Here is a 17,480-nt window from a genome sequence, read left to right as displayed (position 1 = left end):
GGAAGACTGGTTAGTAATTCACACATTTTATAATGGTCTCTTATACAATACAAGGTTAACAATAGACGCCGCTGCAGGTGGTGCACTAATGAACAAACCTTATGCTGATGCTTACCAGCTTATCGAGAGCATGGCCCAAAACCACTATCAGTGGGGAACCGAACGAACAACAGTGGAAAAACCTCAACCGAAAACTGGCATGTACGAGATAAGTAACCTTGATCACGTCAATGCAAAAGTGGATGCTTTGGTCCAGAAAATTGAAAGTTTAAACGTATCACCACCAACCGCCGTGGTTGCTATAACTCAGAATTGCGAGGTCTGTGGAATCCAAGGCCACACTCCTGCGGAATGTCAACTCTTGACTGGAATCCAAACAGAGCAAGTAAACTATGCTCAAGGAAGCCCCTATTCGAATACCTATAACCCAAATTGGAAGAATCATCCAAACTTTTCATATAAGAGTAATAATGCTTTATACGCATCTGGACAGTCTCCGAATCAAACCCCATCTATACCTCCGGGATATCAGAAACCAAATCCTAACAATAATACCCCTAGAAAATCCAACTTGGAAATCATGATGGAAAACTTTATATCTTCCCAACAACAAACCAATAAAGATTTCTTAAACCAGAACATACACACTGGCGAACAACTTAAACAACTAGCAAGCAAAGTAGATGCCTTGGCTACCCATAACAAAATGTTAGAAACCCAAATATCTCAAGTAGCTCAACAACAAGCACCTACTGCTGCACCAACTGGTACATTCCCTGGACAGCCCCAACCTAATCCGAGAAGCCAAGCTCATGCAATTATATTAAGAAGTGGAACGGAAGTGGAAGGACCGTCTGATCCAAGGATAGAAAACCAAAACCCTAAGAAATCTACTGAGGAAAGTGAACCTAAGGAAAAGGAAGAGAGTAATAAGGAAACCCTAGAAAAGAAGGAACCTTATGTACCTCCACCACCTTACAAACCACCTATACCTTACCCTCAAAGGCTTGTTAAAACCAAAGATGTAGGCCAATTCAGAAAATTTGTTGATCTCCTTAAGCAATTAAACGTTACAATTCCATTTACCGAAGCTATTACGCAGATGCCCTCATATGCTAAATTCTTAAAAGAAATTCTTTCTAATAAAAGGAAACTTGAGGATAGTGAAACCGTTACACTCCCTGCCGAATGTAGCGCTATAATCCAAAACATGCCCCCTAAACTCAAGGATCCAGGTAGTTTCTCTATACCCTGTCACATAGGAAAATTTGTCATCGACAAAGCCTTATGCGATTTAGGAGCCGGAATTAGCGTTATGCCTTTATCCATATGTAAGAGACTGGAAATGGGAGAATTAAGACCGACCAAGATGTCTGTACAACTAGCAGATCGTTCCATCAAATATCCTGTAGGAATCCTTGAAAACGTTCCCGTACGCATAGGTCAGTTTTACATTCCCACTGACTTCACAATTATGGACATTAGAGAAGATGATACTACACCTATTATACTAGGAAGACCATTCTTAGCAACTGCCGGTGCAATCATAGACGTAAAACGAGGAAGACTCACCTTCGAAGTAGGTGAAGAGAAAATTGAATTCATTCTTTCCAAATTCTTGAAAGCACCTGCAATAGAAGATACATGTTACTTCATGGATATCATCGATGAATGCATAAAAGAAGCAGAGTCAGGAGAAGACAAATCATCAGACTATCTTTTAGAAGACAAATCTAAACAATGCTTAGCAATAACACCAGATCCTACGCAGTGTCTTAACAAACCAACCCCTGATTTGAAAACACTTCCCAAAAATCTGAGATATGAATTCCTAGACTTAGAACTTGAACGACCTGTGATAGTCAATGCAGATCTAGGAAGACTCGAAACAGAAAAACTCCTACATATCTTAAGAAAATATCCAACCGCACTAGGATATCACATAACCGATCTTAAAGGAATAAGCCCTTCTATTTGTATGCATCGCATCATGTTAGAAGAAGACGGTAAAACCTCTAGGGAACACCAGAGAAGACTAAATCCGATCCTAAGTGAGGTAGTGAAAAAAGAAATAACCAAGTTATTAGAAGCAGGTATTATATATCCTATATCTGATAGCAAATGGGTCAGTCCTGTACACGTTGTACCAAAGAAAGGAGGCATAACCGTTATTGAAAACGAAAAAGGAGAAACTATAACTAAACGAATCGAATCGGGATGGAGAATGTGCATTGATTATAGGAAACTAAACAAAGCAACCCGAAAAGATCATTTCCCTTTACCATTCATTGACCAAATGTTAGAACGATTAGCTAAACATTCACATTTCTGTTATTTAGACGGTTATTCAGGCTTCTTTCAAATACCAATTCACCCTGATGACCAAGAAAAGACAACATTCACATGCCCTTTTGGTACCTTCGCGTATAGACGAATGCCGTTTGGTCTGTGTAATGCCCCTGCAACTTTTCAAAGATGCATGATGGCAATTTTCGCCGACTTTCTCGAAAACATCATGGAAGTATTCATGGATGACTTTTCTGTGTACGGACAAAGTTTCGAAGAATGCCTTGAAAACCTGGAAAGAGTTCTTGAACGATGTGTAAAAGTAAACTTAGTACTTAATTGGGAAAAGTGCCACTTTATGGTACAAGAAGGAATTGTTTTAGGACACATCATCTCGAACAGAGGAATTGAAGTAGACAAAGCCAAAATAGAGTACATACTCGTGGCGGTTGACTACGTATCAAAGTGGATCGAAGCTATAGCTTCTCCAACTAATGACACCCGAGTAGTAACTAGACTCTTTAAAAATATAATTTTTCCGAGATTTGGCATCCCAAGGATAGTAGTCAGTGATGGTGGATCGCACTTTATATCCAAGGTACTCGAAAAACTACTACTTAAATATGGAGTGAGACATAGGATAGCAACACCTTACCACCCTCAAACCAGTGGACAAGTGGAAGTATCTAATAGAGAAATCAAGCAAATACTAGAAAAAACGGTCGCCACTTCAAGGAAAGATTGGTCATTGAAATTACCAGAAGCTTTATGGGCATACCGAACTGCTTATAAAACTCCCATAGGGACGACCCCATTTAAGCTCATTTATGGAAAATCCTGTCACCTCCCGGTAGAATTAGAACACAAAGCCTATTGGGCTATTAGAAATTTAAATTTGAATTATAAAGCCGCCGGTGAAAAGAGAATCCTTGACATAAACGAATTAGAGGAACTCAGAAGAGACGCCTATGAAAATGCCAAAATCTATAAAGAAAGAACAAAACAATGGCATGATAAGCGTATATCAAGGAAAATCTTCAAGCAAGGCGACGCAGTACTCTTATTTAACTCCAGACTAAAATTATTCCCGGGAAAACTACGATCCAGATGGTCAGGACCTTTCCATATCACTAAAATCTTTCCCAGTGGAGCGGTAGAAATTAAAGGACAATCTACAGAACCGTTCACCGTAAACGGGCAACGTCTGAAACATTATCACTATGCGGAAACCAACGAGGATTCGCAAATTCTACACTTAGACGAAACGCCCCCAGGACTCATAGACAATATTTAACAGTTTCTCTGTCGAGCTTGCGACATTTAAACAAAGCGCTTAGTGGGAGACAACCCACAAATTAATTTGTTATTTCATTATTTTATTATTATTATCATTTCTCTATTTTTCTCTTAATTATTCTTTTAATTTCTATTTAGTATTCATTATTGATTTATTCAAAAAGAAAAAAATATATCTATATATATTAATAATAATTCTATTCTTCTTTCGGCATTTGGCCAAATCCTGACTTAAACTCATGTTTTCTTTTCTCTAGTTAACACTAACCAGATGGGACATTTTGACCGTATGGGTATCAAGTTCAGAGGAATGGCTCAGAAACGAAGGTTTGAAGAACTAGCCACTAGAGAGATGCTACCTAGTTTATATGCTGATGATTGGGCTATGACTGCCCTTGGACTGAGACAGAGTGTCCTGTTTTTGCTGAATCAGATAGGATGGGAGACCTCCCCTATTCTGAGACCTTTCACCACCTACCGGAGACTCACATTAGAATTCCTTAGTTCATTAATCTATCTACCTAGCCATGGAAAAGGAATTACCAGAGGTTTTATCCAGTTCAGAATGTTCAATATGGAGTACCAATTTAATACTAGAGACTTCACCAACCTTTTGGGTTTTCCTACCTCCTTTGATACATTCACTATAAGCCAGGAAGAACTTCTTGAATATAGAGAGCTTGAACACTTTTGGGGTAAGCTGACTGGAAATGATGAGCCCGAAGAACATGAGTTTCTCTCTGGAAACATACATAACCCGGCTTTTCGCTATTTCCATAAGATCCTGACCCACACTTTATTTGGGAAAAAGCCAAATAGTACTTCAGTTTCACGTGATGAACTCTTCATCATATTTTGTGCTTCCCAGAACCGTCCAGTAAACGGTGCTACTTTTATGTTAGCTAATTTGGACCACCTTATCCAGGATGAGAGAGCACCCATTAGAATAGGCGGCCTGATAACTATGATAGGTAATGCTATTGGACTACGTCAGCCTATGCTTGACCTGAACCCTTTTTGTGGCATTACCACTATGAGTATACCTTTCCTCTTCAACACTATGTTTATAGCAAACATAGGGTCTGATGAGTTTGAGCTCGTTATTGATAACCAGGTTCTCTGCCTATTCACCCTGCCCGATCCTAGGACTAGTGTTCATAACCAAAGGAACTGGCTCTATAACCTGAATGAAACCCCAACTCCTGCTGGATCCACTGAATCCATCCAGGATTATGAGATTTGTGATGACTATGAGCATTATGTTGACCATATCTCTCTTGCTGAATCTGACCCTCAGACTCCATCCGGCTACCATGATATTGATCCTCCTCCTCAGCCTGTCCTGACCGAAGAATCAGCCATGCCTGATCTCCGACATCATATGCCAGGAACAGATATTAAAACCGTCATTGAAGCCTTGATGTCAGAACAAAACGCCCTCAGGGAAGACTTCCACAGCTTGAGACTTGCAGTCCTAGAACACATGAGCAGCACGGCAAGTCAGTTACGTATGTTACGGCATCATGTTAACTCTTTTGATCCTCCGGCCAGAGATCCGAAGATAGATGGAATTTAGTTATTTTTCTTTCTAAGTTATTTAGTTTTAGGCTAGATTTTTTCATCAATGTTATTTGAATTCATGTTTATTTCTATTTCATTTTATTATTTGCCCTTCCTGTAATACATTATGATCAATTTTTATTTGAATCTGTTTAGTTAATTTATTTTGCAATGCCTATTATGCTCTACTGTTATTACTTATTATTATTATTATACAAAGCAATTAAGCATGCATACTAAATTAAGCTACAGACTAAAACGTTCATAAGCAGAATAAAATATTAAATTACGCTACCAAGTGATTCTGTGAAGCGCTACTAAGCCTTTCCAAAAAGGAAGTGTGACGAGCGTCACACCACCCATGACGGGCGGCACACTTAGTACTTGTTACGAGCGTCACAGCTTTGTGACGAGCGTAACGCCTCTCAGATATGTGAACGTTAGGGAGCCGTTGGAGACGAACGTTACACCCCCCACCTTTTTACATTCCCCATTCATTTTTCATTTACCACAATTAATTACTTTTCAACCACTCTTTCTTTTCACCTCCCACATTTTACCTATAAATACCCTCCAAACTTCCTTCTTTCACCACAAACAACTCTCTCATATCAAATATACAATTCTTTTCTCTTCCAAATCACTCATTCAAAAATTCATCACAATGGCGGGAAATCAAAACTTCGGAAATATCATCTTCCGATCCGGAGATGACAACTATCAGCAAGAGCAATTCGAGCGCTTCCAACAGCGAGGCGTCGCTCCCACCAGGTACCCCGATTTAACTTGTTTACAACAATTGGGCTTACACCAAGGTATCGAGTGGATGCTCCGTAGAGCCGATTTAACCTTCCTTTGCACCCATAACCAACCCACCTATCCTTCCCTAACCTTAGAATTCCTAAGTTCTTACGACTACACCACTCCCGCCGGTGAAGGTGAATTTCTAACCGGTACAGCAACCTTCCGTATGTTTAACACCGAGTACTCTCTAACCCAACGCCAATTGAGTGCCATGCTGCAATTTCCCACAGAAGGTCTGCTCCATGCCAGAATTCCCCCAACCTCAAACTGGAACACAGTTCTAGTTTTCGACCTATTTAAGAAAATTTCCGGTATCAATACCTACAACTGGGAAGAACTCCTTCTCTCCCACATCCATAACCCCACCATCCGCTATTTTCTCCGTATCCTGCAAAACACACTCTTTGGAAGACCAAACAACAGTAAGGTCAACTCAAAAGAACTCTTTTTCCTCCAGTGCGTTTTCGAATCGGATACTACGGTAAACGCCGCCTCCTTTCTCCTTCATCATATCCGCACCTTATGTGCTAGAGGCCGGCAACCATTCATAATTGGTGGATTAATAACCTCCATAGCACTTGGCCTGAACCTAGGGGATAAACTCCAAACTTTAGAATCCCTACCACCCCTGTCTATGGATATCAGCTATTGTCGCTCCAGCCGCCTGATCAAAAACAGAGTAGGCGGAGGCTATTATCTGATGGTGAACAACCAAGCTGTCCCAAGTGTTGTGCTACCCAATACCACCCTAACCGATGTCACAAACCCGAACCGCCACCTCTACGATCTTAGCGCTCCTGAAACCACCGACCCTTCACAAACAAACCAGCAAACAGATGAGTTTGAAGAAATGGAACAAGGTGATCATCCGCCAACACAACCGTCAGTCCCGCTCAACCCTTCCAGTAATGCAGCCGGCCCATCCTCCCAACGTCGTCGACGACGAAGGCCTGCGACCAACGATGACATTATGGATGCTATCGATGGAATGCAGGCACAGAATACAGAGATGATGCAGATGATGCGTCAAATGCAACAGCAACAGGATGCTCGGAATGCCATAACCGACCAGCGGTTTACTGAGTTGTTTAGCAGATTCGACAGCTTAGACATGCGTCAAAGATCACCAGGACCAAGAACCAGAGGTGGAAGGCAGCCTTAGTTGTATTTTTCTTTTTCCTTTCCATTTTGTATTCCTTTCCCTTCAAACATCGAGGACAATGTTTAGTTCAAGTATGGGGGGGAAATTATTCTTTCCATTCCCATCTTTGTTTCAAGTTTGTACTCTCCCTTTTCATTGTTATTTCCTTATAAAAACAAAATATTTTTTTTTTTTTTAAGTTAAGTCCTGAATGTGAAAAAGTTTCTATTATCTATTTCCCTCAACTTTCTTGAGCCATAACAAAAATTTTAACACACCCAATAAGTATAAAGGTCGCCTACTTTATAAAATTTGAGTGAAATCAAAACAAAATCATTACCATAACAACGCTCTGAGAACCTCAATATGTTAGATCAGGATAAGTACCTATTATACCGATTCCTTGAACTTTTAGTTCTATGGCAACCCCAAGTAGTTTATACAGAAGTCAGCACCATCTTAATAGCAAACTACGTGGAGAGCCGATGAATATAAGTGAATGATCCCCAAAGTAACCTAAGAAAATTAAACTAGGTGATCCTTACCAGATCATTTAACCTAAAGGTTGCAGATCATGCAAAAGCACAATACGAAAGATCCATTATGAATTGGTTCAGTAGGAATCTGGTACTGAACTTGGTAGGGCGGACTACGGTTCGATCCCCCGCAATTTGCAATGGACTGAATAATGAAGTTATCCGACTTATGTACCAGAACTTCTAGCTAAAAGCGGATCATAGTCACTAACCGGTTACTCCACTATGTGCGCGAAAGGATAAAGGGCTTAATGTGATTTCGCTAGAATGAAAACGGGCAAAATAAGACTAAAGGAACCAGGATAGCTATCATAGGGTACTTGAACCGATCGGCATAAGGTAGGGTTATCTAAGTTGTAACGGTAGTTGTTGATGTCAAGATTAAACTCAAGTCCTCCTAAACAAAAATCCATTGGCAACCTAGTACGAATTGATGTGTGCTTTAAAATTTCATCCGGCTAAAACTTTTAACAAGTTCTATACTGAATTTTGCTTGAGGACAAGCAAAGATTTAAGTATGGGGGAGTTTGATAACACGAAATTATATCACATTTTAAGACTTAATTTAATTAGATTATATTATCATTTACTTTAATTTATCCCATTTTATCAGATATTATGCAGTATTTCTTTTCTATTTTACATCAGGTACCCATTTTGAAGCAAAAGTGAAAAAGGGGAGAAAAGAGGTGTAAAAAGCAATAAAAAGGAAACAAATGACCAAATGCCAAAGCCCAGCCCAAAGCGCACAAGTCATCAACGCTGTGCCTGTGACGGACGTCACAGGGTGCGTGACGAGCGTCACGCAAAACAGACTTGTGACGGACGTCACACATAGCGTGACGAGCGTCACGCAACTCCACTACCTTTTTGGCGCAAGTATCGCCCTCAGAAAGACTTGAAGAATAACGTTAAGGAGTTGGTCTCCTATATGCACGCCGTGGATATAGCCACGCTGAAGAATGGGAGAAACGGAATCAGTTACCAAGGCTATTATAAATAGCCATCTCACAAACCAAAAGAACACACAGTTTTTGCACGCTCAGTCTTGCGGAAGCTCTGCCAAATTTATTTTTTCACGCCTTTGCCTATTTTTCTTCCTTTCCAGCATCGTTCACTTTATTTATTTTATTTTGCAAGCTTTGTTTTCTTTTTCCCTTGCAATTTATTTTCCCCGTTCTTAGCTTTTAGATATTTTTCGCGTAGTAGTTTCTACACCGGAAACTACTGGGCAACTTTATACCGGATTTAACCTTACGTTATATTCGAGTCTTTTTTATTTCCTTGATTTAATTTACTGTTTAATTGAAGAATCGAAGAACAAATCCTACCGGCTTGTGGTGGAGTGTTCAAGACCATTGTATTACGCATTCAGGTTCTTTAATTGTTATTTAATTTTTATGCTTTATTCTATTGTTTATTTGCATTGCCTGCCTGAAATGAGTCTGTGTATGCATGATAATAATTATTATTTAGTAAGCATGTCTGGCTAATTTGCCTAGGTATCGGTATGTAAAGTAAGTAGAAAGAGGGATCAAAACTAAGTCGGTCTATTCAAACTTAAAATTAGAATCAATCTTTTTATGGTCTTAACTTACAGGTTTAATAACAAGATTTTTTACAAAAGTAAAAGACATAAAGAAGTTGAAACCAACAAAGCGAGAGTTTGAGGTTTTAACTGGACAGTGTAAGTTAGTCATTAAATCTATCTCAGGGCGAGAGCAAGTTTTAGAATTAATTAAATTCTGACCTTTTTCCAAAAAGTATTTTTAAAGATTGAATGTGAGGACGAGAGTTAAGCATTTAGATTTAATTGTATAACCTAAGTCAACAGAGCGAAAGTTTGAGATAAGGGTGTTTAAAACGGTCAGTATTTTCTTAAAAAGAGTTTCTGCAACTTTATTGTTTTCAAAATATGATTTTTGACTTAATTATAAGTGACAGCAACATTAACATAAGATCATGGTTTCTTCAACAGAGCGAGAGTTTGAGATAAAACCTTTAACCAATAAAGTTAGTCGAAACGATTTATTTTAAAACCGAGAGACCGACAAGGAATTGATTCCCTAGTTTTGACGAACTACATACCGATATCCGTTTTATTGATATTTAATCTAGATATTAGTTTAGCTCTTAGCTCCCTTCCCCAAACAATCAAACATTTTCACCTTAGATTTACGTAGTAACCTTAGATAACGGTACATCGATTCATAAGTCCCTGTGGGATCGATATCTTTTAAAACTACGCGATAGAACTGTGCACTTGCAGTTTGTATCCCATTCTCGACTCACACAGTCGAGCGATCATAGATGCATTTGAATCATACATACTTGATGAAGATTCAAGGAGAGACTTTAACTGAGTGAGATTAATCGAAGCATTTTCAATGATGGAGGTCTTCTTGAAATTTTCAAAACGCTTTTTAAGCAAGAAGCAGAGCCTCAACTTATTCAAGTTAATGGACTCAAATTTGATTTCTACAACTGAAATTACTGGTCCAAACTCATGAGGAATGCCTTCAATCACAACATCAATATGTTTTAGCGAAGAAATAGGATCTCCTATATAAGCTAGAGAATCCACCAGCGACTTAATATGATGTAAATACTCTTCAACATGCAAATTACTAAGTATTGTAGCACAAAATTTACATCGTAATTGGCAAGCCTTCACACGCGTGGGACTTTAAAAATGAGCGTCAATCATCTCCCATAACTCAAAGGATTTGGTGCATCTAAGAACACGAGACATGAATGAACCAAATAAGGTCGATTGCAACTAGGATAGAAGTCATTGATCATGGCAAAGCCATGCACGATACTCATTATTTATAATGTGTACTATTGATAAGGCCTTAAATAAATTGAGAATGGATGATAGGAAAATAGATGAAATCTTTAAGATTGTGAGCATTGACGATTTGCTCTATTTGTTAGCGCCAAATTATGTCATTATCAACTAATTATGTTATGACATATACCACTCTCTAAGCATTCTGTTAGGACAATTATAGTAATTGGCAACAACTAGTTAAGTATTTTGTTAGGATAGTTACAACAATTGGCAATAGCTAGCAGTAAGAGGTACTAATTCTAACACATACCTAAATTACAATCTTGTAATGTAAACTATATATCTGACTTATCTAACATGTATTGATAGGTAGAGCTATCAAATGAATTGCTCGGGTTCGAGGGGTCGAATTACATAAAAAGGTCAGATCAATCTAACCTTTTTGTTATTGGGTTATACATTATTTAGGCTCAGTTCAACCGTTTTGTTTTTGGGAATTTCTTTTTTCACCTTTATACCTTCTCACAAATCCTTGGTGAAATTTCAAAAATGTCCATAAAGTTTGGATATTCATCTCAGGACGCATCCATTTCCCATAAAATTGAACGCAAACGAGTGAGTCACCCCTGCTATACTTAATTTTAGTTCAGAGTTGCATCTCCGAAAGTGTATTTGATATAATTCGGAGATACATATCCGAAAATGATCCTGATACTTCAAACTAGAAATAGAGTCGGTATGAGGAAGATCTAGAAACAAAAATAATTTAACATTAAATTAAAACACTCAACATTACATAAATAGTTCTTAACATAAATGTAACATTATATATCGTTATAAATGGGTAGTTCATGACGTTGCAACATATTGATAATATTTTTGACGGATCTTGCAATCTTCGCATCCACTTCAATTAGATCTTTTGATGCGTAACGATAAAATGTACTTCACATGACCTTTAAATCTTCACCCGTCTTCAGTTCAAAGTTGGTGAACTGTATCTTCCCTTCGCTGTCAAACGAGGATGAATGATTCTCGAGCTTAATAATTTTTGGATATCGCAGAAGAGTATTCAATTTGATTTTTAGATCGATGAGAAGTATGTCCTGGTAGATTCAAAATTGAAGTGGGGGATTTGTGTTATTAAGATACACAAATGCAAGATGGGAATAATTAGTCATTCTCTGATTGTTCTGTATTTTGTAGAAAGTATAGGATGCGAGACACCCTATTTATACAAGTTTTGGGTCAACTTTGACCTTAGAAACCTTTATCCTTCCATCAGAGAGCTTAATGGACATGCATCTCCGGATAAACTCTATTTTTTTTACGAAAAAAAGGGTGTTTACGGATATGCACATCCGTAAACTGCCTTGTTGTGTTTTTTTTAATTTAGTGTGGAATTTATCCGGATATGCATATTTGGAATCATCCTAAACCAGAATCACACCCGAAATTGTGTAAACAAAAACATAAAATATAAACCATAAAAATTGTAAACTGGAACATTCAACATTTACACTATCATTGTTGAATATGTATTACTTATGTACTAAATCGTATCAAGATTACATCGTTGACGATAATACATTCAAAAAAAGTGTATCGATTACAATCTAAAATATATCAAAAGATGCATCGTCGCATATCATCCAAAAGCTTCAAAAGTTGTTATATTTCGGATCTAAGACCTCTTATCTCCATGTTGTTTCTATAACGCGCATTATTTACCTGCTTTATATTTGAAAAACTTTAGGTATTTTCCGTTTCAAATCTGCAAGTCTATTTTTTGGTGCTACCCTAATTAAAGATATGTCCGAAACAATTTTCTTCTTCTCTAGTTTAAGGCGACATATGATGGGATGACTGATTAGCTTGGTTTGCAAAACATGATTATGTATACAAGAAATCAAGTTAAATTTTCATGTATCATTCACCTTACAATATCCACACAATTTAAACAGGCAGACACATTTTCTCAATCCAGTGTCATCATGTTTCAGCTTCCGAATCGGTGGAACATACATGTCATTTCTCTCACAACTCATGGTTGCAAATACTTGTCTTTGAAACATTGTAGGAATTACAATGTTAATCCCCAATTTCATGGCCTTCATGCGAACTCATTCAATCATATATTCACGAGCAGTAAACAGTTGTTCATTTCTAAAATATTGACCAACATCTATCTCAACAACAATCAGTTTAACTTCGTCCTTCACTTCATCTGATTTAACATCATTCTTCACTACATCCGGTTTTACATCATTACTTACAACAACTTTTAGAAACATATATGGGTGCACCATATCTAATACGAACCAAAATAGAAAAACAATTTTAAAAACTCACAGTAGTAGGAAAATCCAGATATACACATCCGAAACATGACGAGGTAAATTCGGATAAGCACAATCGGACTCAACGTTCATTTTTATGCTCAATGAGAAGATTAATGCAAGCAATGAGGGATGAAATGAGTGAACTTTACCTTAAATTGCAGCTTCTTTTGCTCCATTTGATGTGATAAAATACAAGAATGATGATTTGGAGTCGAAAAGTTGATTGAGATTTTTTTTAAAGAGTTTTGGGTTATTGAAGTGATATGGAAGATTCTTTTGCTCCATTTGATGTGATAAAACACAAGAATGATGATCTGGAGTCGAAAAGTTGATTGAGAATTTTTTTAAAGAATTTTGGGTTATGAAAGTGATATGGAGTGTGGGAGAGATGATCATGCAAGATGGTGTTCTATTCAGTTTTTCGCTTAACATTTTCGAAGATGCACTTTCAAAAATATCATTGAATGGTTAAATAAATTAGCCCAATGAAAATTTTGAGTAAATTGGGTTCAAGGTTGTTTTCGAATATTCATCAACGAATACACCCTAGAAAGTTTGACAGATGCATCTCCGAATAAATTTTAGTAAAAAATGGTTTTAAGGTGCGTCCGAAAATGTTTCTTCGGAAACACCCGAAGACAAATTTGAGTTTTCAGTGTTTTGAATGACACCGAAAAGAAATTCCGTTGTTTTTATTTTTGGGTATATTTGCTAAGATATAATATGATGCATATATACATTTGTTTTAGCATAAAATAATGTGTCAAATCAACAAAACATATGCCTATGATACTTGATTGTCAGAGTCTAGATAAACCTAATACTGAGGGATGAGTTTGTGTTGCAAACTATACTCATACATACTCAATTTTTCAGCAAGGAATACCACAATAAATGATATGAAACTCTAGCTAAAAATGTTTGAAGAGTCTAGTATGAAGTTAGAAAAACCATCTTACCAAACACTAGAGAAGTTGCGAAAGATTCTACCATAACTTGCCCAGAAAGATGTTCCTAAAGAAACTTCCATTAACATTTATGACAGTGCAGAAAAAATTAATGAGTTGCATTTGATGGGTCACTTTAACTAAATGATAGTGATATACTAGTCCAGTACAACAACTCATTGAAAAGTCTTAAATATCATAATAAAGAACAATAGTGATGTATATACTATATTTCTCAAATAAAACTTAGAAAAAAACTCATGTATCTGTTCTTCTGTGAGGCACAGTCTCAAGAGTAATAATAATATCTTCTATGGAATTAATAATGAATGGTAAAAATAATTCAAACACTGCATAAAATGCTTTGATGGAAAAGGAAAATAAAGAAAATAAGCCAAAGAGAGAAAGGGAGAGGGAATTTGTTCTTGAAAGTTAAAGCTATTATCCCTAACCCTGGGACTATGAGGAGAGAAAAATTTACATTTGGAATTCAAATTCAAGAGATGGTGAGGAACTTGAATTGATATATATTATGTAGAAAAACTCTCAATCTAGCCATTTACAATACCGGTACCAAAATCACCACCTCCTTTAATTGAAACGGTGGGAGCTCGCGAATTATGCGAATCAAGATACACAACTATGACCGTGATGTCGTCATGGAAATGTCTCCGTACACCACGGTCAATCTTTTTCAAGTCTGAGTATCTCATTTCTCTTTTCTTTGCAGCTTCACAAAGCGCTGATTTTATAAGTTTCTTTGCTACTCCCTGTATAAGAATACACAGCATGAGAAATCATATCCTTTGCTCAATTGTTGTTTATGGCTTTATGCAATACAGTTATAATTGAATATAGCAGATCAGAACTCAGAAGAGACTTTTCGGAGAAATGGAAGGAAAAAAAATCAACTAAGTTAGAATCATACATTGCGTGGACAGCTTTGGACAATGTCAACTGCTTCTTGATTGCTCATATGCTCCCATAATCCATCTGATGCAAATATAATAAATTGATCACTAGGTTCTAGTTTCTGTACTTGTATTGTTGGTTCAGCTTTAAGTATTGGCGTTTCAAAGGGTTCTGAGAGCCGGAATTTCGACAACAGTGGTGCTTGGTTAAACTCTTTCTTCTTTAGATAGGCGTCGCCAAGGGATCTTGAAATCTACAATATCAATAAAAAAAAATTGGTCGACACAACTCTATGATTTTCAGAACACATCCATGAACACAGACCTCAAACATGTGTATCAACTTAGAATTACGAATCATAATTTCTGAATACACTAACACAGGCATTGAATGTGTGTGTGCACGTATGTATCGTTACGTGAAAAGAGAAAATAAAACTTGAGATAAAGCATTTAAAAATGTTACCTGAATGAGACCCTTCACGCGCCAGACCGTGTGCTTCATCATTACGATCTGTGGATCATTGGGATGCAACGAGCGTAGCTCTTCTCTGACAGATTCCAGGCTAGCATTGTGCTCATAAGATAGTTGAACCGCTTTAACCTCTTTTGTAGCCTCATCCATTCTACCTAACACTGCTCGAGAATCTCCTGCATTTGCAGTATAGAGCTCTCCGTTATATATTACACCTACCAAACAGCAAGCTCCAACTGACGCTATCTGTGGCTTGTGTTGCCACTGCTTCTTCACCAGAGCAAGAAATTCTTCTTCTGTTGCCATAAATGCTTTCGTGATAACATCAGCCGACATTCCCTGGTTTTCTGCAGTGAACTCTGCATTTGGATCAGCAAGAATTCAGAAACTATATCAACCGAATAAAAAATAATCTGAAATTCATCAATCCTTTACGCCACTTTACCCGGACTTTATTTTGGGCAAGTTTAATAGATAAAAATAGTTGTGTTTTCAAATATCGGCCATGGCAGCATTATGGTGATTTTTCGACAACCGGCATTGCCGGAATTTTAAAAAGTGGCAGCACTATGGGGTTATATGGTGGCTTAAAATGGAGGATTTTTGGCTTTCCGTCATCGACGATTGAAAACAATGAGACAAATTTTATAACCAATGATCAAATTATTTGATAAAAAAATCAGTTCATCACCGATGAAACTAGTTATCACATCATCCATCTTCCATTTGATGCCAAAAACAATCATACACTGAAACAAATTGTGCTTTTAGAAACATGTGGACAAAGAGGGACAAAACCCCTCTATAGCTAAAGATCACAATCGTACCGCAAAATAACAAGAATGCAAAGGAAAAAATGGCAAGGAAAGCAAAATTATGTTGCAGGGTGAAGATAGAAGAAGAACGTACTCTTCATATGTTTAAATAGGCGATCATTGACAAACCGAGCAGTCTCTGGGCCTCCATGGCCATCATAAACACCAACAAAAGTACCATGAGGAGTTCCTTCAGTTAAGCTCATGGGTCCTGATTCAACCTGGCTATGATCCTCCAACAAATTGTTTGCTTGAACAACAGCCATTGAGAATTCACCATTTGCATGTCTTCCAGAATCCTTATACCACAACAAACCCTCGGAACGTCCACTTGCATCGCCATACCTACTAGAATCGCCCTCACTAGATGGCCTCCAACAGGGTGACACGATTCGCCTAATTGTAGCCGATACCATGCCTTACATAACCTCACCCACACCACAACTGAGCAACAAATATATCATCAAATAAAAGTCAATTACAATATTACAATACAAAAATAATTACCTAGTTTTTTTTTTCTATCTTATCTACACCATCTACGTTACTGATCCCAAGTCACTATCAAAAGCTCCAGAAATCAAATGCCTACTAATGAATACTGACACCATAATAACATGTAAAAGTGGAAACCATCAAACACCTTGTTGTTATTTCCAACAATGTCCAAAACCTGCACAAGGTTTCAGATCAAAATCAATACAAATACATACACATACACATACACCCCATCATTAACTATGAATCAAATCAATTCAAGAATGAGGGTTTCATTCACTTTAACAAATCAACAAACAGGTGGCATGCATCAACATTTATCAACAAAAACAATCATACTCAAATTCTTCAAACATGTAAAAACATAAACAACCCATGTATTATAGATTGAAAAAGATTGATTTTTTTCCATAGTACCTTAGATAGAAGATATGTTGGGAAATTGATTTAAGGTTTGGACATGAAAAGGAATTGAGAAAGATGAAAACTTGATTTGTAGATTTGAAAGGGTATGTTATGTGGTATATGTTTTTTTTTTCTCTTTCCTAATTGTTTGTCATAAAAAGGAATTAAACACAAGAAAAACAATAAAAATTGACTCGGTTTGGTTTGGTGGTAGGGGAATTTTCCAAGGGCTTTTGGCTTTTTGAGGTTGATTTGTTTTTTTTTCTATTTTTTTAATGCATTGGTGGGGTTTTGACTTTGACCTCTAACCAACCAATTTTTAAGGCTGTTTTTTCTCCTCTTTTTATTCTTTTCTTGAATTAGTAATATTGAAATTTTCTATTATTCATACAATGTAACTAACCTCATCTTTTTTTTTCTTTCAAAGATGTCATCACTTTTATATTGAGTTTCTATTTTTGAAGATAGGTTGGACCATATATCACTTCATGAGATTGTGTTTCTTGAGTCATAATCTTCTTGTGTGTATGTCAATTGACTCATGATTTTGTTTTTTTTGGGTGCAAATTGACCTAAGGATTTATTAGGGTAATATTAATGTTTGTCTTTTTTATACTTTATTTGATTGATGATGGAAGATGGAGAAAACAATATATATATATATATATAT

General features: G+C 37.0%; 1 protein-coding gene across 4 annotated transcripts; it reads right to left on the bottom strand.

The window, feature by feature from the left end:
- Nucleotides 1–13,902: 13,902 nt before the first annotated feature.
- LOC127093274 (probable protein phosphatase 2C 38) lies at nucleotides 13,903–17,049 on the bottom strand. 4 transcript variants are annotated; one of them, XM_051032186.1, is made up of 6 exons: nucleotides 16,823–17,049; nucleotides 16,415–16,580; nucleotides 16,002–16,325; nucleotides 15,084–15,451; nucleotides 14,635–14,871; nucleotides 13,903–14,476 (listed from the first exon to the last, which is right to left on the bottom strand). In XM_051032186.1, exons 3-6 carry the CDS (start codon nucleotides 16,321–16,323, stop codon nucleotides 14,258–14,260), a joined length of 1,146 nt encoding a protein of 381 aa, XP_050888143.1. In that variant the 5' UTR covers nucleotides 16,324–16,325; nucleotides 16,415–16,580; nucleotides 16,823–17,049; the 3' UTR covers nucleotides 13,903–14,257. The 4 variants fall into 4 exon arrangements, with proteins under 4 accessions (XP_050888143.1, XP_050888142.1, XP_050888145.1 ...); XM_051032185.1 differs by having other exon boundaries at nucleotides 16,002–16,351; nucleotides 16,823–17,048; XM_051032188.1 differs by having other exon boundaries at nucleotides 16,002–16,351; nucleotides 16,551–16,580; nucleotides 16,823–17,048.
- Nucleotides 17,050–17,480: the final 431 nt, after the last annotated feature.

This window comes from Lathyrus oleraceus, chromosome 6, assembly GCF_024323335.1.
Source record: "Lathyrus oleraceus cultivar Zhongwan6 chromosome 6, CAAS_Psat_ZW6_1.0, whole genome shotgun sequence".
Lineage (NCBI taxonomy): Eukaryota > Viridiplantae > Streptophyta > Magnoliopsida > Fabales > Fabaceae > Lathyrus > Lathyrus oleraceus.
Note: the sequence above shows the minus strand (reverse complement) of the source record. Positions and strands in the feature narration are given on the sequence as shown.